The sequence below is a fragment of the Mastigoproctus giganteus genome, chromosome 6 (genome assembly GCF_048544385.1).
Source record: "Mastigoproctus giganteus isolate SK-2022 chromosome 6, ASM4854438v1, whole genome shotgun sequence".
NCBI lineage: Eukaryota > Metazoa > Arthropoda > Arachnida > Uropygi > Thelyphonidae > Mastigoproctus > Mastigoproctus giganteus.
Window position 1 is genome coordinate 213,861,196 of NC_143580.1, and position 21,208 is coordinate 213,882,403.

The window sequence follows — 21,208 nt, forward strand, 5'->3', positions numbered from 1 at the left end:
AATAAATGGAGGTATCGTGAAAATATAATGTGAACCGAATAACACATTGTTTTTTGTAGTAATTCGTTCCGAGGCCTCGGAAGTTGAAATTTTCGCTATATAACTAGGCTATTTATCTCTCTAAAAGGTCATTTTTATAATGGAGCATTACCCTTTCATCATTATCATAAGTTCTATTATAAGAATCAGTTTTGAATCCCTTTGTTGATATTTTTCTAAAACACATTTCTGGAGGTCATTACTATAAAACAATAAAAACAATTTGCACTTTCCAGTTTATTGGACTTTTCTGTTAGTGCAATCTAATTATAAACAGGTAGTAAACTTGATCTTATTGCATTTGCAATCAGAGCCGGTCGCAAACTTTGCAGGGCCCTGTGCAGGGTGAGACAAACAGTCTAGGAAGTTCGGACAAAAGGGGGGGGTAACCAGTGTTTCAGATTTTCATACTAATTACATATTTATTTCATGTTGGAAGAATATAAGAAAATAATGTAATATTATGATCAATATTTAATATACTGATAAATAATAAACAATTGACTAGAAATAACACATGCATTTCCATTACAAAAATAAAGAAAAACAATCAGTAATGATCCAAAGAAACAATTATCCAAAAAGATCAATGAATTAGTTTTTTCTACACCCGAAATAAACAGTACCTTATATTTAATTCATATGCGTGTTTAAAGTAGTGGCTTTTCTAACAGTTAAAAAAAAAAAAAAAAAAAAGTAAGGAAGAGTGCGATAAAAGTCCATTACGTGTCATTATTTCACTCTTACACACTGAGTAGTATGGTTATGAGTCATTTAACCAATAATCTTCAACTTTGGGAAATAGTAATGTCAAATGGTAGAATTCAATTTATACAGTTTTGTTATGTTATGTCATGCCATTACAAATGTCAAATATTTCTTTCAAACTGTTTTAATTATGGGCGTAGGAAAAATATTATATGCAACTCAAGTAAAAAGTGTTTTATTAACTCATACGAATTCGTGAAATTATACACCACTTTTTACTCTTGTTGCATAAATAACTACAGAGTTATCAAAAATTATTGAAATGTGCTGCTTCATAGAAATATGACATGTGCCGCTAACTTGATATTAATTCATTATTAATTCAGAATTATAGTCATAAAAATGACTGATAATCGTTTCAGAAATAAATAATTTAGTGATGTTCCCTTAATTAAATTTAGTTCCCTTTTGATTAAACTATTCATACATTTGCAATAAACTGGTGACCGTTCATGTTCTGGAGTTCTTGGATTTAGGTAAGACCATTCGTTAAATTATTTGCTACAAAAAGCGATTTCTGAATAGGAAAAGTTTACAGGCAAAACACCATATGCTGTCTGAACTTGATGAATATATTAACCACTGTTGTCGTTGAATTTCACCATTTGGTAACTGCTTTGTATAATAGTACTTGGACAAGCATCTTCCATTGCTATTTTGTGGAAAATTATCAGATTTTATTTGAACTGGTCCTTTTTTAATTATTAATGTTCTCATTTGGTCGGATATTATATATTTTGGCCAAGTTGCTGGATCTTCAATAGCAAAATTTTCATTGACACCAACACCGTAATGGGCTTCAGAAGCTTCATTTTTGCCTTGTGCTTCATTGTGTTCTTTTATTTCTTGATCTCCTATTTCTTCTTCTTCCATGTGTTCTTTTATTTCTTGATTTCCTATTTCTTCTTCTTCTGTGTGCTTTTATTTCTTGACCTCCTATTTATTTTTCTCTTGCATGTTGTTTTATTTCTTGACCTCCTATTTCTTTTTCTCTCGTGTGTTCTTTTATTTCTTGATCTCCTATTTCTTCTTCAGTAGTAACTGATACCATTGCAGTCATTGGCATAGTCTTGACACTGAGCTTTTCATCATTGCGCTGTGTTTCCAAATTTGATACAGTAACAAATTTCAATATTGCATTTTGCAATTTAGATGCTTCTTGTTTCTTGCCAATTTTTTTCTTTTTTCAGATCCACTAAGATATTTACAATTCTGGTCTCTATCTCGCTTGCCCATTTTACTGTAAATGCAAAAAACTTTTTAAATTTTCATATAACATATGAAATAATATTATCTTGCTTGCCCATTTTACTGTAAATGCAAAAAACTTTTCTTCATATAACATATGCAATAATATTGTTAAATTTCGTACAAATGCGTTTTCGATTGTCACACTTGTATAGTTATTCGCAGATTAAATAATTTATTAAACATAAAATAACACTATAACTTAGCAAATATGACAGTCTATATATGGAATATAGGTGGAACAAGGCAACCGTCATAAGAGGAGCCACACTAGTACAAGAGAAAATTTAAATAAGCACTATGAATAAATAACGAAAGACAGATATTTAGTAAACCAAGTGCAAAATCTTAAGCCTCTTTGGAGGAGTTGCTTAAGACAAAATATTCTTCAAAAGACACCATCAGCTGAGCTGACACATGACAAGTATAGGCCAATCAGGGCACTGGTCACGTGTCAGTAAACACCAATTAACAATTGCCATATAGCTGATGCACCAACCAATCAGAGACCACCACATCAAACAAGAACAATTGTTTTATTTCTTGTTGATTTTGTGCAAAACCGTATAATTTATAATACAGTCGATTCCGGTTATTTGGCACACATCGGGACTAGTGCATTTTGGCCCGATTAAGCGGCTGCCCCAATTATCCGAAGTTTCACGTAAATAGTTAAAAATACAATGTGCACCCCCCCCCCCCCCTTTACAATTGGTTCACTGTACAATCAAATCACGTTATGATGAATTCACCACAGTAAAGTTCCGTTCACTATACGATGTGTAGTAAGCACCGGTCATTGTGATCACGCTTGTGAATTGAATTTTAATTCTATTAAACAGCAATTCTAATTAGCGAAAATAGGAGGAATATTATCCACAGGCTATAAAAGTAAAGATATATTAAGCACAAATTTACTCTTTATTATCTTACCAATTAACAAAATTAAATGATACGTGAAAATTAGAAGAATATACGTGATAATTGGAAGAATTAATACGTACTGTAATAATGTGTACATACTAACTAAACTAGTTGACATTTCTGTTCACGGCGCCTCCGTAGCCAGGTGGGAAGGAGCAGCAGTGCATAGCACACGCTTCTTGATTAGACCGGGGTTCGAGCCCGTCACCACCAAATACGGAGAATGCGGAAAGGTCAGGGAATGACCACCGCATATCCCGGAGCAATATGGCCTTAGTTGCTAATGCTCCTAAAAACCAAATAACAAACAACAAACATTTCTGTTCACTGACATTTGTGGGTGGGGGTTAAAATTTAAAACAGTAAAAAGATAAGCAATCAATAACAAAGAACACGGCACACACAAATTGCAAGTAACACAACACGCGCAAGTGAGAACGGAGTAACAAATTACGAAGCTTTAAAAATAGGAGTGAAGAGAAGATCTGAAAATTAATTTTTTTATTTGATTGAAGATTTCATGGAAGTGTAAACACATTTTACTATAATAACCCACAGAATTCCAGCTGTCGGTATTACCGCAAATTCAATAAGATTGAGTTTACTGTCCGTTTATGATAGATTTGACTAACAGAAAAGCCCAATTAACAGGTGACTGCTAATTGGGCTTGTGACCTCCAGAAATCCGACCGAACTACGTGGTACGGTCGGAGACAATCGTAGGGTAATCTCCAGTGCTGAGGTCTCCTGCCCCAATTAAACGGCATTTTGTCCCAATTAAGCGAAGTAAACCCTGGCTATTTTCTTGATTGGTTTTTGTTTTTTAAGATTTTCCCCAAATAAACGGCTGCCCCGATTAACCGGTGGCCCAAATAACCAGAATCCACTGTAATTACTTTATTAACCATTTTGTATTGTGTGAGTGCAGGGGCCCTGGGTGATTGCCTTGGTTGCCCATGCCTCGGGCTAGCTCTGTTTGCAATAATACGAACAGCTGGAATTCTGTGGGATTTTATGTTATTATGGTGAATTGTGTTTCTCCTTCAATGAAATCTTCAATCATGTAAAAAACATAAATAAATTTTCAAAATCTGCTCTTCATTCCTATTTTTTAAGCTTCATAAACAAAAATTTTGCAGTTAGCAAAACTTGCTGCATAATAATGAAACTGCGCAAATTGTGGGATGACTGTATTCGTGTAATTCTTTTCTTTGATTCCATGCTATTTTCCAAATTTTTCTTCTTTGTCTGTAGAAATCTATATTCTAATTCTTTTGAAAACCTATTTCAGTAGTCTTTTATTTTTCTTATCTCCTCATTGATTCTGTTTTGAATCTCTTTATATTCTTGATATATCTGTGCATTTGTTTTATTTGATAAATGTTTCTGAAATAATTTTGCTCTGACCTTTTACTTCTAAGGCTTTTACTTCTGTATATTATGGTGTCCATTTTTCTTCTGTTGACTGATTTTCATATTCCATTTCTTTTAGTTCTAAATATTTGCTTGATCTGTTTCTGTGTATATTCCTAATACTTTCATGTTGTAATCAGTTTCCAATTTTTTTCCTTTGTTTACTTTTTACTTTTTCTTAAAGAATTCTCTAAATTTAAATGTTCTCATTACTAATTTGTATTTTTGCTTCCAGTATCTAAAGATGGCATTGCTTTTACATCCTTTGTTTTCCAGTTTTATATCTCTATTAGTGATTATATAATTGATTACCACTGATTTACTGCCCCTGTTATTTGGCCATGTTATTTTGTTGTTCTTTGTTTCCAAAAAAAAGTATTGTTAAATCTATATTCACAGTCTGTACAAAACTATAATCATTTATTTCCATTTTGGTTCATTGTGTGTTCATTAAAGTATTGACAGATTCCTAGTATTATTTTATTTCCTCTTTGGACATTTAAGTCTCCTGCTATTATTACTAATTCATTCTTATTATCTGTCTTATTAGTTAAATCTTGTAGTTGATTATAGAATTTCTCAATTTCTTCTGGTTTTCCTTTTGGGTCATATATGCTTAATGTGTTTAGTGTTTTCTTTTGCAATTTCATTTTACACCTAATATTCTTTCCAATTCTAGGTTATGTTGTTCTATGTTTTATTTCGATGATTCATGTATTAAAATTGCTATGCCTTTAGCAGCTCTTTCAGAAAAAATTTGAACATGTAAAATGTCTTACTATTATGAAAAAGTAAATGCTACATTTAGCATTTTGTACAATACAATTAAAAAAATATTTTGCAAGAACGTAGCATTTACTTGTTTTGTTGTAAAGAGTTTCTTTTTCATGATAGTCTTGAAGGTATAACCATATTTGTCTAATTGTAATGAAGTGTAAAATATCTTTTTTATTATGCATGATTCAGGCTGGGAAGACACTGCATTTGCAGTTCCTTCGGATGATTTCATAAGTAAGAAAATCACCAACAAATTGGTTCAACAAATTCAGGTAATTATCATCTGCTATAAGAAATACTTTTTTTTCTTCTCTCCCCCTTCCCTTCAATTACTTGTTTCGAAATATACTCGGTGTCAGAAAACTTTCCCCATTCCAAAAGAATGAAACGTAACTGTAAAATTTTGCATTTCATGTCATGATATATACTGTACAGTCAATACATTATAACCATCCCTGTGCTTTAGCAGTCAGCCATTCCCGCCTGGTGGCACGTGTGTTGTGGTGAAGATAGTAAATATGATACTGCAGGCTCATGGCATGTAGTCCATATGAAGTACTTGATTGACATGGACAAGGTACATTATCTGACAAGACTTAAAAAAAAAAAAAGGATGATTGTCAGGTGCCGATTGAATTGTGCTAGTATTGTACAAACTAATTCTTATGGACTGTTTGCAATGTGCTGTAGTGAAGGTGCTCTGAGAGTGGATGGATATTGGACAGAGCAGCAGTCGCTGGACAATTAGAAGGTGCCTATGCTTCATCAGTGGTTGTGGTGAATGTGGGCTGTCTTGCCTTGTGTGAGCTGATAGATGGAAAACAGTGGAATTGGAAGCACAGTGGTCATCATCATCATCTTTCTGTTCCATAAAAAATTTCCAGGGTTCAATTCCATCAGTAACAAGAGGAACTTTTATGGGCCTTTTTTGCACCCTGGCTGAGTTGGTCTTGGCATGGACAGCATGGTTTTTTTTTTATCCTGGATCCCAGGTTTTTTCATCCACCACACAAACAAGCAAACTGACCAGAGAACACATGCAATTTACAGACACAGTGCATTACAGTTCTCACAAGTAGAACCTTGGTTGTAATCACCAACCATCTGCCCCACACCGTATGGAAAAGGTCTGGATTTCAGTCCCGTGAATGATGTGAGGAACTTTTAAGGACTTTTCTTACAACATGGCTTGAGTTACTTGGTCTGAGGGAAAGACAGAAGAGTTCTTTCTCCCAGAAACTTGTTTTTTTTTTTTTTTTCTTTTTTTTCATTAAGCAAACCAACTGGAGAGCACATGCAACTTAGATGTATAACACATTTGGGTGGATGAGATTCTGTATGCTAAAAACTACTTATCCATTGTGCCTGATCAGGTATACCATTTCATGTTGATTGTCTTCCCAGATGGCACAAGTGTGTTCTAGCAGGATAATGCACATATATTAGGTGGTTGGCCACCTGCACATGGCCAACCACCTCATGCACTCACCTATAACTGTTCATACCATGTTTATGAGAAACACATAGGCCTCATGCTGCTAATGTTATCGCACAGTTTCTGTGCAATGTAAACGCGATTCCAAGGTCTGCTAAATCCTCGGGTTTTATCTCCTGTTAAGCAAGTCTGAGACAGTGGGATGGAAACCTAGAATGAAGTCTCAACCATCCCAAATTAAACCAGTTTCGTGAGTACAGTAAACCAGGTCGTGGAAGAATATTCCTGATGAAATATTGGGAATTTTTTTTGATTCAAGGTCAAGACACATAACAGTTTTCATCACTTACTGGTAGGGGGTCTGCTTGACATATATTAGTTTTCCAAATGAAATAAACAACTTTCATTTTCATTATTTCTTTTGTTTATCCTTACCTGTCTGTATACCAAAGCTCCAATACAATTTTTATGACACTGGGTGTATATTACTTTATAATTTTTTTTTTATTCATGAATATGCTTGGTTTAACTGGGCAAATTCTGTTTTGTAATAAACACGATTTCAAGGTCTGCTAAATCGTCAGATTTTATCTTCTGTTATGTCTGAGACATAATGGGATGGAAACTTAGAATGAAGTCTCAACAATCCCAAACTAAATCAGTTTTGGGGGCCAAAACCTTTGGAGTGCACCAAGTGCTGCACCCTTGATGCAGTCTAAAGGCTTGTTTTTAGAAGCTTTCAACTCAGGGATTTGAGTATTTCTTCTGATTATTAATTTTACTTTATAATTAATTATAAATTAAATTAATTTTATTAATTTAATTTATTAATTTTAGTAATTGACTGATATTTAGTCAATTAATAATAAATCAGTCAATTATCAATATAAAATGAGATATGCAAGGCTAGCAGAACAAGTAAATCTGTAGAGTGAAGAACAAAGATGAGGCCTTCACAACATCTCAAAGTTATAAGGCAGCTTTACAAGATTTTTTTTTATTTTTTTTCATTAAAATTTATCCTTATAAATAAATGTCCATTTATATTCTGGACAGCCAAGGCCAGAAGAGTTCATAACTTCATTCTAAATGTTTTTGTTGCAGCCAGCATAATGCAACAGCCATTGGGCTGTGCAGTTTTTGTGGCAGTATGTGGGCTCAATCTCTGTGTGCAAATTTGTGTCTGTGAATTATACCACAGAACCACAGCCAAATTAAAAAAAAAAAAAAAAGTCCAATGGTACTGTAACAAATAAATAATAATTTTAAATAATTATTTTTGTTCTTTGTTTACAGTACACAGTCTAGGTCTAGTGGAGTGTGATGTTTTATTCTGAATCCTAATAAAATTATTTAGATAGGTACTTTCTTGTGAGAAATATATGCAATAAGTAAGTTTATTTGCAGCACTAAGACATGCTTTTCCCCGGCCATTAATTGTATAGAATAAGAAACCAGTTGTTTCAATAATGATATATAAGTTGGTGCATTTTGGAACCAAGGCTCCCACCCCACACAAGGGCACTTCTAGAATCAACTTTTATTTATCATAGTCACCTGTATATGCTTGAGCTAGGCAGCATGCACTGAAGTGGCTTTATCCTGTATGTCACAGTGCCCTCTGAATTGCATTGACCTAGTGTTTTTAAGTGCCCAGTAGCCTGTAAATCTCCACTACATCAGCATAACCAATTTCTGCTACTAAATTATGCAACTAAATAGCTCCATAGCAGTAATATCTTCTAGATTGTCTTCCCACCTAAGTGGGATAACCTTTATCGAAATAAACCACAACAAAATGAACCATCCGGCTTTCAGCTATGAGATCTACTAGGAACTAACTCTTTCATCAAATAAATGATGCGTTAATGTTACTTTTTTGTTTTTCAATGCAGTAATATCTTCTGCATACATGATTCAGTTTCATTCAACTTAAAGATCAGAATTCCAGAGAATTTATTCAATTTCAGCTTTTGCGTGCCTTTATGACAACTTCCACTAACAGGTACAGGTTTTTTTTTTTTCCAATTTTCATATACTATAAATCGTGTCTTCAATTATTTGGAAGCACAGCTAACATACCACAACACTTATTTGAAGATTTATAGACAATTTATGCATAAATGGGCACATAAGGTCAAATATCTTTAAAGGATATATATACATGCATGCTCCACAGAACCCATATTTGGAAAATGTGTATACATACATTAGCAAATGTGTATGCATATATACATACTAAAAAAAGTGCTAAATATAAACAAAACACTTTAAAATACTAGTTTGAAACTCTGCTGTTATAGATGCCTCAGTATACAGTGTTAATTGTTTTCAGCAGTGAGGAGGGAATTTCTTCCCAAGTACCATCATCAGTCAGTTATGTGTAACTCACTCTCTTCAGTTTAATAGTTTCCTCTAAGTGTACACAGATTGTTTTGAGATGAAACTCAAAGTTTGTGCAACTGTAGTTATGCCAAATATTACTCTCTCTCTCTCTCAACAGCTCCTTTGAAATTTTCTCCCTCTTACTGTGGAATTAAATGCCAATCTAGCCTTGGGGAATATTAAACAGCTATTATGTCCTCAAACTGTTATATATATTGATTCTGTAAGTGCTATAGTGTCTTCAGTGTAAATTATTTTCCAGCCATCCTTTGTTACAACAAATCCAACTGTGGTTAGTTCCCCCTCACCCAGCATGCTGGAATTCTGGAAAATGAACAGGCAAATGCTGCCAAAATTACCTCTAAACCTGATCTGATCCTCCCCATTGGTCATCCCTATAGAAAGAGTGCACAGACAATAAACTATTTGAAATTAAAAAGGAAGAATCATACTTTACCAGATTACACATTTCTTGTACTCGCCCAACTCATGGCACCTCCATAGCCAGGTAGGCAAGAGCAGCAGTGCATAGCACACACTTCTTGATTGGACCGGGCTTCGAGTCCGTGACCACCAAATACGGAGGATGCGGAAAGGTCGGGGAATGACCACCGCATATCCCCTAGAGCAATATGGCCTTAGTTGCTAATGATCCTAAAAATCAAATAACAAACAAACAAACAAAAACACCCAACTCATAGTTAATTGCTCACCAAAGATGACTCTTTGGTGAGCAATCAAATCTACAAACTGTCGATCCTTGCTGATGGTAAAGAGAGCAGCATATAACCTCCTCTTGTCATGATCAGCTGATATTACAGCATGTCTGTGAGATATTGATTTTTTTTTATTTTTATAAAGCTGATCAGCAAATATGTTTAATTAATTACAGCCATGTACCATCTAAGACTGTAATTGACGCATTATAGCCTTAGCTGCAGATCAAACAACATCCAATGAATGTATACTGGTTTTATATGACTCTCTTGATAGCAGTCTTAATGAACCAAGATTGATAACTTAAAACAATCTAACAATATTTTATAGGATCCATTGGTATTGTCTTCGGGAGCACAGCCTGAATGGTGTGAGTACTTAACTTATTCCTGTCCAATGCTATTTCCTTTTGAAACAAGACAGTTATATTTCACCTGTACAGCTTTTGGTGCATCGAGGTAAGTTTATAACAATTTTAAAAACTTTATTTTAAAGTATTCAGCTGATTGATCAAATATAATTGATTCTATCTTGAGTTTTTAATTGCATTTTTTTTTTTTTTGCCTTTTTTTTAGAAGGGGTTTATAAAAAAAGGGTAAAAGCATTAAATTCTTCCACAAAAATAGGGAGGGTAGTCCTAATGCAGTGTTTTTGAAATTAAGACAATTAAGTAAGTAATAAAAAAAGTGTGTGTGTAAACATAGTAGAATCTGAAGGAAAAGTAGCTTAAAGAATTAGAATTAATTTTGTATGTTGACATTATTACTTTCCTTCGCCTCATTTTATTCATCACTTTTCTTCTTTACATATCTAATTTCTACATACAAAATTAATTCTAATTCTTCAAGCTACTTTTCCTTCAGATTCTATTGTTTACACACACACACATTGATTTATATTTTTTTATTTTAATTTTACTACTTACTTAATTGGCTTAATTTCATAAACACTGCGTTGGAACAATCCTCCCTATTTTTGTGGAAGAATTTACTACTTTTACCCTCCTTTTTATAAATTTTTTTTCCCTTCCATAATGTGTGCTCATAGAAACGTAGTTTATTGATACATATTCAGGCGTTGTCACCTGATGAAATACCTGCATTATGTATAAGTCTCTAATAGCATGCATCAAAATATTTTTCCACCTTATATTTGATGCTTGCTGTGTCTTTATAGTCATTTTAATAATTTATTTTTCCTTTATTAGCTTCATTCCCTCTAATTGGCTTTCTAATGCAGCCTTTAATTACTTAGAATTCAGTGCATCATTAAGTTTTTTCCACATTCTTTCCCTGTCATCCACCTTTAATACTTCTTTCTTTCTTTCTTTCTTTCTCTACTAGTTTTGATATCTTGGATTCGTTTCACTTCTATCTGTTAGCTCTTTCTCTCGCTAATTCACTTTAACTTAATAATTATATATATATATATATATATATAACAAAGTTATAATAATTAAGTAAGAGAAAGAGCTGGCAGATGAAGTGAAGATTGAGGTGCCGAACTAATAGTGAAAGAAAGCGAAGTATTAAGGGTGGATGAGGGAAAGAAAGCGAAAAACCTAAGTGATACATTGAATTATATAACAAATTAAAGGCTGAATTAGAAAGCCAATTAGATGGAATGAAGCTACAAAGGAAAAGTAAAAGTAAATGATTAATATTAATGATTACAATAAAACAGCATGTGTCAAGTAAGGGGTGGAAAAAATTTTAATGAAGAGAAATCTAAAGATGTGAGAAAGCAATGACCAGAAAAATAATAATTTTTTTTTTTATTCATGCATGTTATAAATATTTAAGAATTTTCTGCTTTTACCCTCCTTATTATATAAAAAAAATTTAAATATTTTAACACTTTTTTTGCATATTTTCATCTCATCAGATTATCCTTTTTTAATATTTTTTTCTTCTGTAGCTATACTTAAGCATAGAAATGCAGTTCATTGATGCTAATGCATTAAGGGCTTAAGCCTCAAGCTCCGAAAGAGATTAGACTATGTGTAGTTTAGTGCAATTGCATCATTTATACACAGCTAATTATAGATTAGCAAATTTGCAATAGCGGCATCGTTTAAGTTACATCTCATATTGTGAATACCTTCACGACGAGTTGCCATGACATTGCACTACTTTGAATAAGTAACGCTTCATCCAAAGGAGAAGACTGTTGTTACTTATTCTCAGTGGATACCACCACCACCACCACCATCCACCACCATTCGAAGTAGTGCAATGTCATGACAACTCGTCATGAAGGTATTCACAATATGAGATGTAACTTAAACGATGCTGCTATTGCAAATTTGCTAATCTATAATTAGCTGTGTATAAATGATGCAATTGCACTAAAATACACATAGTTCGTTGATGCATAATCAGCTGTAGTCCCCCGAAGAATTATCTGCTTTATGTATCAATTATTTGTAGCATGCATCAAATAATTTTTCCACCCTCTTATTTGATGCATGCTATTTTATTGTAATCATTAATATTAATGATTTATTTTTGCTTTTCCATTGTAGCTTCATTCCATCTAATTGGCTTTCTAATTCAGAGTTTAATTTCTTATAATTCAATGTATCACTTAGGTTTTTTTTTGCCTTCTGTCCTTGTCATCCACACTTAATATTTCTCTTTCTTTCTATCCTTTCCCTATTGGGTGTCTATAGGGGAGTGAATGAATTTTCTTGAACGAGCCAAATATTTGAAGGGTAAAATAAGAGTGTTGGAGACTGACTGGGGGGAGATAAAGGGATGAGCATTAAATCCGTTATATGATTTCCTTTTCATCCCAGTCATGACATGATTCTGTAGCTTGTCTACATAGAATTACTCAATCACATGTAAAAAGGCATATATTATTACAAGCACAAAGGTTTGCTCTCCTGTCCATCACCAGTGCCTGTCGCATGGTCTCTTCTGACGCACTCCAGGTTATAGCTGGAAAATTACCTGTGGATCTTCAGATAATATTAGCTGCCTTAATGTATACTGTACACGAAAAAAATTTAAGGCCTACAGTTCTGGATATCACATCATGTCCCAAGGAGGGTAGGCAGTACTCTAGAAATGATGTTGAAGAAGAAAATTACAGCCCAGTTGTTGCTGATATGGCAACAACGATGGGAAAATTCTGAGAAAGGGGGTACAACTTATAAATTTTTATCAAATTCAGACTGTTTAGAGATATTTAGAGATATTTAATGCCCTGGCTACAATTTGGATTGAGTGCTGCCTTCTTGGTCACAGGGCATGGACTTGCAAAGAGATTGTTTGAGCTAGGCCTAACAGCCAGTAGATTGTGTACATGTGGAAAAGAGGAGCCTTCTGAGCATATGACATTGAGTTGTGTGAAATACCTAGACTTGAGAATGCAATTAGAGATCTTAATAGGAGATTTGGAGCCATGTTTGTGGACAAGAATATTTTTGCTCATTTTAATAATTTTGTGGTCATCATCATCAGCCGTTTTCCCACTGCAGGATGGAGGCCTCTCCAGCAACTTTCCAGTTCCTTCTGTTTTGAGCACTGGCCATTCATTTACTACCCACAAACTCATGAATTTCATCTATCCATCTGCGCCTTTGTCTTCCAGGTTTTCTTCTAGCTCCTCTTGGGTACCATTCTATTTTCTTAGTCCATCTGCCATCTTGTCTTTGAGCTAGGTGTCCTGCCCAAGACCATTTCTTTAGTTTTGATAACAATGTCCTTTTCTTGAGTTTGCTGCCTAATCCATGTGTTTCTCTTCTTATCTAACAGTCTGATTCCCAATATAATTCGTTCCAGTGTGTAGTTCTCAGCTTCTCTTCCATTCCTTTGGTGAGTGCCCAAGTTTCACTTAAATAAGTCATGGTGGGGAGTATACATTGGTTCATTATTTTACAGTTTCAGACAAACTGGGATATTGCTCTTCAGTATGTGACTATATTTCCTGAATGCTATCCTCCAAAATTTATTCTTCTCTTGACTTCCAGCCATTTATCATTATTACAGCTAATAACTTGTCCCAGATAAGTATATGAGTCCACCTTTTCAATTACTGCTCCTTCAGTCATTATTTCCCTTTCTGTGGCATACTTGTTCATCATTACTTTTGTTTTAGCCATATTCATCTTTAGTCCAAAATCCTTACTAACTGTGCATAACTGATTAAGATTTTCCTCTAATTCTTTGGGATCGTGGCTTATGACCACAATGTCATCTGGGAATCGTAAATGGTTTAGGTACTCTCCGTTCACATTGACTCCTTTCTGCGACCAGTCTAGTCTTCTGAAAGCTTCCTCAAGGGCAGCAATAAACAGCTTCTGAGATATTGTGTCTCCTTGTCGAACTCCTTTCTCGATTTTAATTTCCTACTGTCTTTGTCTAGTCTAATAAAGGAGGTAGCACTCTCATATATTTTCTTCAAATTTTGTGGTAACAATGTTTAAAAGGAGAGCACAATTGCATCTAAGATAGTGGACACCTGCCTTCCAGTGGTAAGATGGTAACCTCGGCAATTGGGTTAGATGGGATGACGAGATGAAAATCTAATGTTCTGTCTCTCTTGACTGGGGCTAGTGGTGATATGCTCTCCTTAGTTTGCATTTGAGTTGAGTTTACTTAGTCAAGATCCTTATAAACTTTGGTTTGTGGGGGGGGGGGTCGGGCGGATGGTATTTTGAATGTATGTATCCTTTACTTATTAGTTTGGCACCTTGTGCTCTTTACATTTCCTTCTATCAGCTCTTTTTCCCTCTTAATTATATAACTTTGCTTATATACTGTTGCATCCTTTGTTGCTGCTTTACATACTTAGGTACATTTTCCCATGTAGCCCTTATACTATAACTAAATACATATAGCCCCCACCTTTTCCATGTTATATGGTGTTACTTTAAACTCCAAAAATCTAAATTTTATATATGTGTAATCTAAACTTTATGTGTATATATAAATGAGTTTTTCAATGTAACTCTTTAAAGGAAAAGTTTAAAGAGTTACACAGACAAGAGGTATGCAGTAGATGAAATGGTTTCAGTGAAAGCAAGTTTAATAAATTAGATATGACAGATGCACCTAAAAGTACAAAGCAGCATTAAAGGATGCAAGAGTGTATGCAAGTTGTAATAATATTAATTTAATTAAGTATGCATCAATGGATGTGAAAGTTACACAAGGTGACTGTAAGGGTGAGGAAAGTATAAAAAGAAGAGTAGTAGATTACTGAAAGGTGAAAGAATGTTGAGAGGTGGCGCTAAGGTCGTGGAAGAGAACAGTCAGTGGATTTTTGGCTGCTCTAAAGGGATGAGTATTTTAAAGTTTTTACCGTATTCTTTGTTAATTAACATAGTATATTGTATTTTACACAGATATTAAATAGGTTTAGTAGCGTTCGTTAACTTCTTATTTTGAATTTAACCAGCTATTTTTGGAAGTTACGACTCCCGTAAGCCAATATTGTTGAACTAGCCGCCATATTGTAATTGATAAGAAATAGCTTAACGCATATATATATCTCGAACTGATAGCGTAAGGTATAAAATAAAACTAGATAGAGTAATACTGGCTCCTCCGTAGCCAGGTGGGCAGGAGCAGCACTGCGATGTACGCGCTTCTTGATTAGACCGTGGTTCGAGCCCATGACCACCAAATACGGAGGATGGTGGTCATGGGCTCGAACGCTCCAGGGATATGTGGAAAGGTCAGAGAATGACTACCGCATATCCCCAGAGCAATATGGCCTTAGTTGCTAATGCTCCTAAAAACCAAATAAACATAGAGTGATACAAAGCACTGTATTAGGAATCTGTTAGCTTATTATAGTATTATCAATGAATCAAAAATAATGTTAATTAAATTGTATTTAAACGGAAATCATGACCCAGACTAGAGCTGCGAAGCAAATATCACAGGCTAGTGAGAGTCCTGTGACTCGAGGAAGAAACTGAGAGGGCGATTCTCCAACGCATCACAGTCTCAAAAAAGGGGCGAAGTGTGAAATGTTTGCCGACCTTTCTAAAACAGGACATGATCTAGCCAAGGAGGATGCCTTTCTGCGTGGCTAGGTGTCTAGAGTGTCAAGAAATTAGGTGTCAACTCAGCGTTCTGATGGGTATTTATGAGAGCTTTAGGTGTAGGGTAAATGCCCTCGAAGAAATTAATATGAGGGGCCCATCAAGCTCTCAGCTGCGCAGCTCAAAAACAGAGCTCACTCCTGTGGATCAGGAAAAGCAGAGGCAATCTGCAAGGCAGAATGCGCTGGTCCCAAAGAAACTAGTTATTGTTGATTAATCTATTGTCAGGGAGACGGGAATATACTAGGCAAGAAGGATAGGTGAACAGGACCAGGGTATGTCTGCCAGGGGCAAAAGTTGATGATGTTGTAGAGCAGATATCATCTTTTAAGGGCACAAAAAGGTAATGTTGTTGTACACGTTGGAACAAAAGACATTAAGAGTAAGAGATTGCCCAGACAGGATAGGAGGGAGTATATGATGAGAGCCTTTTGATCAATTTGGCTCAAGAGGTAGAATTTTTTTCAGCCTGGTCTGTGCTTGTTGACAGGAGAGACTGTTTCTACAGGGATGGGGTACACTTAAATAGAAAGGGTGCAAGAATATTTGCTGATGCTATCGAGGCAGTGTTAGGTGGGTCAGAAAACTGCTAGCTTTGGGGGGGACTACAAAGACTAATAGATTAACAGTAGCCACTGGCAGAGGTGAAAGTGATTCTTGCACTGCTTCTATTGGAATGAGCAGAAGCCTGAAAAACAAGATGCAGGATATTTCAGAGACTGCTGGAAGTCATTGCAGTACAAGTAAACACATGAGTTGTGTTAGGGTAGCTAAGTATAGAAACAGGTGCATGTATACTTGCATGTACACCAATGCCAGGAGTTTGGTAAATAAATTTGATGAATTTGAGGTATTGCTCAAAGCATCAAAGGTGGATATTGTTGGGATATCAGAGACATAGTCACACAGATATAAGAAATGCAGAACTTGAATTTGGGGAGTACAACGTCTACAGAAGGGATAGACAGGATAGGAAGGGAGGAGGGGTTATGCTATTAGTTAAGAAACACATAAAATTCAAGGAAGTGAAACCAGTCAACATCGCTGGACAGTATAGTGTTGAGTCAGTTTAGTGTGATATAAGCATTGGGAGATCAGAATTGAGAGTACGCGTGTGCTATAGGCCTAATGACTCTAATGAGTATAATATGAAACTGTACAGGGAAATAGAGTGGACCAGTACATCAGAGAGTCTTATAATGGGGGATTTTAATTTCCCAGATATTGACTGGAATTTGTGGGTTGGTTACTCACACACTAGCAAGGCTTTTCTGGATTTATTGGATGATTGTTTTCTACATCAGCATGTTCGGGAGGCAACTAGAGAGTAATACTCTTGATTTGATTATCAGTAGTAATTCTTCATGCATTAAGAATCTGCAGATAAAGGAACCACTAGGTGGCAGTGATCACAGTGTGCTGAAGTGGGATTTACTCAAAGAGGTAACTACCATCAGGGATAAAGGGAAAGGTTATTGCTTTCGGAAAGGCGACTACGATGAGACAGTATTTAAATTCTATGCAGTGGGACCAACTGAAGATGTTACCAACAGCAAATTAAAAATGGGAAGCATTCAAAGAACTTATCTTGGAAGCTACTATGCTTTACATACCAACTAAGAAATATTGTTCAAAGTTTAGGCCTAAATGGATGTCAGATGAACTAATGAGACATATGGCAGAGAAGAAAAATGCATGGGATACATATAAATTAACACGTGACACAGAAGCCTATGATAGATACAAGTCGATCTGTAACCAAGTTACAAAGGAGGTTAGGCAGGCAGAGGCAGATTACGAGAAATCTTTGGCAAAGGATGCAAAGAAAAACAGCAAACTGTTATTTACTTATGTTAACTCGAGAAGGAAGGGGATGAATCAGATTGGTCCACTTGATATCGATGGGTCAACTGTTGATGATCCTGCTCAGGTAGCTAACAAACTAAATGAATATTTTGCATCGACATTCACACATGAGGAGTTATTCAGCGAGGGGAATGCCAGAGGTGTATTCAAATCTGGCAGTAAGATAGAGAATCTTGTAATAATTGAGAGTCAAGTGGATGAGAAATTGTTGAAGATAAACACAAGAAAGGCACCTGGGGTGGATTGGATCTATCCAGTTATATTAAAAAGAGGCAGCAAAGGAAGTAAGCAAACCCTTAGCCATAATTATGAGAGCTTCCTTGGACTTCAAGGACTACCCACAGACTGGAGATGTGCAAATGTGACCCCAATTCACAAAGGATGACACAACTGATTATAGACCTGTGAGTTTAACTTCTGTTCCAGGAAAATTAATTGAGGCACTGGTTAAAGAAGCACTGCAGGATCATCTAGACAAGTCTTCAGTTATAGCTTGAGCACAGCATGGTTTTGTTAAGGGGAAGTCTTGCCTGACCAATTTGATTGGATACTATGATGCAGTCACAAAAGAACTGGATGCAGGGAATAACTTTGATATTATATACTTGGATCTTAGAAATGCTTTTGATACTGTTGCACATGGAAGACTGCTGCACAAATTGGAGCAAATTTGCTCCAATTTGTGCAATTTGCTCCATTATCAAGGATGTATAGCTGCTGGCACGGGTACAGAGAAGGGCAACAAGATTAGTGAATGGAACAAAGGGATGCCCTTACAAAGAAAGGCTTCAGTTTTGCAAATTAGTGTCTGGAGACTAGGCACCAGCGAGGTGATCTGATAGAGGTGTATAAAGCCTTGAATGGTTTGAGCATGCTCAATGCTGATGGGATTCTTCCTCTTGCTCAGAAGAATCACCTGAGAGGGCATAAATTTAAATTGAGGAAAGACAAATGTAGGATAGACGTGCGGAAATTTGCCTTTAGCTAGCGGCTGGTTGGTTGGTGGAACAGACTTCCATCCGTTGTCGTGGAAGTTGATAGCCTATATAAATTTAAGGCTCAGCTGGACAGGGATTTCGAATGAACGGGGGGGGGGGGAAGTGGAAGTGGGTTTTTTTTTTTTTTTTTGCTGATTCTGCATAAGCTTGCTTTCTTGCATCATATGCCTCTACTAATGCTAATTGCAAGCAATAACGGCAATGTAATGTCTCTATTTGTCACTTAAAATACATGCCAATAATGGTACAGACAAAGCATAAGTAAAAAATAAAATTTGGTTAAAAATTTTGATTAAAATTAATAGAAAACTAAAACAAAAGTAGAAGGAGGGGGGGGATGATTTATGTGGATGGTGTGTAATTTACAGTTGACACCACAGAGACTAAATACATATATGAGAGGTGAACAAGAACAGAACTTGCCAAAATCGAAAAGGCCAAAGAATAAATAAAATCTAGAAACTTCCAAAATATGAAGTGTAAACTAGTGACATCAAATGGTGTGGTGGGGGTGGAGGTTTAGAAACTTTGAAATATTAAACATAAACTAGTGACTTCTAATGGGGAAAAAAATGCATACATTGTATAGAAAACATCACATGATAATTAGTAGCCATACGCATATACAGTAAACCCCCGCTATTCGCAGTTTCGCGTATTCGCGATCGCTGATTTAATATAAAATGAAACCTAAAAAATGTGAATTTTAAAGCGCCGTGAATATTTTCCGCCATAAAAAAACATGGGTGTGGCTAAATTATCTTTCCCGGTCAAAACAGCGCTCAGTGGGTGAGGGGAGAGGGGTGACAAAATCGCCAGCGTGGATGTTTCTCGCTAATCCTTGTTCAGTATGTGTTATGCGTTTGTCATGGAAGGTTTCGTCGTTTGCTTTTAATTTATATGTTTATAAATTGAATAGATTTATCAATTTATAAATTGATGTGCTTACAAAAATGATAAATCTACCGTTTTGCAGTGTAAAACAGACTTTTTCGAGTGTATTAACAGAAGAAAGTGCCTTTATTGTGGACAAGTTCTTTTTTACCCGTACAAAAATATGGCTACGAATAACAAGGGAAATGTGAAAATATCAAAGAAGGTGATGACATTAGCGAATAAAATTGAGTTATTAGACAAAATTTCTAATGGTGAAAGTGTCTCCTCAGTGGCAAAACATTATAAAATCAATGAGTCAACGGTACGATCAATCAAAAAATCGGAAGAAAAAATCCGCCGTAGTGTCCGTGAAAACGCGCTAATTGCTTCAAAAATTTGCTCTGTAACTCGTGATGTTAAATTATAAAAAATGGAAAAAGCTTTAAATCTGTGGATAGAAGACCGAACTCAAAATAAAATTCCGTTAAGTTCACTCATCATTCGCGAAAAGGCAAAACTCCTTTATCAACACTTTAGCGAAACTAGTGATAGCACTGGCGTGATGTTTTTTTTTTTGCTAGCAAGCAAAGGCGCTGGTTTGAAAGATTTGTTTGAAATTTCTAATAAATATTACATAATATTAAATTGTTTCTTATTTTCATTTCGATGCCATATGCTTGCATTTCACTATGTACTGTCTATGTACATAGTCATATTATGAAGGTACATATAACACATACATAGACAAAATTTTAGACTAGTTTTTCTTATATATTTCATACTTTGGAACGGAACCCTTTATTACTATGGAAGCCATAACTCAGTATTCGCGTTTTCGGTATTCGCGACATTTCTCAGGAACGTAACCCCCGCGAATAGCGGGGGTTTACTGTATATTATTATGTGATGCTATTGCTATTTACATAATACACAAATCTAGATGAGAGGTGAGGAATGAAATTAGTAGAAATTTGCCTAAGTTGGACAAAATTATAAAGGAGATTTAGAAATAAATCAGAAGATGAAGTATATTTGGGGGGGGGGGGGAAGAGAATAAATAAACAGTTACGGTGGATAAAGATAAAAGAAAAAGGGGTGGGTGGTTGTGGAAGGATTACGTATAAACATTTATATGTATATATATATATATTTTTTTTTTTTTTTTTTTTTTAATATATTAAATATAACCAAGATTTTGACTGGTGCCCAGTGCAAAAATGTGTGAAATGTCACATTAGATGCAATAAGGCAACCACATACAAAAGGTAAAAAAATTAGTAACAAATTTGCTGTAGAAATATATTTTGCAAAAAAAATTTTTAAATTAGCAGTATTGAGAGCTTTTATGAAAATTATACTTCAAATAAGGTAAGGGAAAAAGAGTTGCCAGTGAGTTTAAGGAAGAATTTTTTAACATTTGAAATGGCAATCTCATAATCATTGCAAATAGTGACAATCCTGGTACACTGGGAAATGATATTAAAAGTGAACACTCCTGGAGATATTTGGTAAACAATGAGAAAAATAAGTACAGGAATACCTCGCATCGCGCGGTTTATTCATGCCAAAAAAATACCGTGCTATGCGAAACCGCGCTGATCGAGGTATTATTAGTATGTATTTTAATGTAATGCGCTCCTACAATTTGTTTGTATGGGTCGAGTTGCAAAAATATATAGGTGTTTGTTTACTGTAAATCGATGC

General features: G+C 35.2%; 1 protein-coding gene across 8 annotated transcripts in view; it reads left to right on the forward strand.

Moving 5' to 3' along the window:
• Window positions 1–21,208, forward strand: part of Ufd4 (ubiquitin fusion-degradation 4-like) — a 729,475-nt gene that overhangs the window by 551,971 nt on the left and 156,296 nt on the right. For all 8 annotated transcript variants that reach the window (XM_090376711.1, XM_090376719.1, XM_090376714.1 and 5 more), the window contains 2 exons: window positions 5,359–5,441; window positions 10,037–10,164. In XM_090376711.1, coding sequence (XP_090232837.1) covers window positions 5,359–5,441; window positions 10,037–10,164 — 211 coding nt within the window. The remainder of the gene's footprint in view (window positions 1–5,358; window positions 5,442–10,036; window positions 10,165–21,208) is intronic.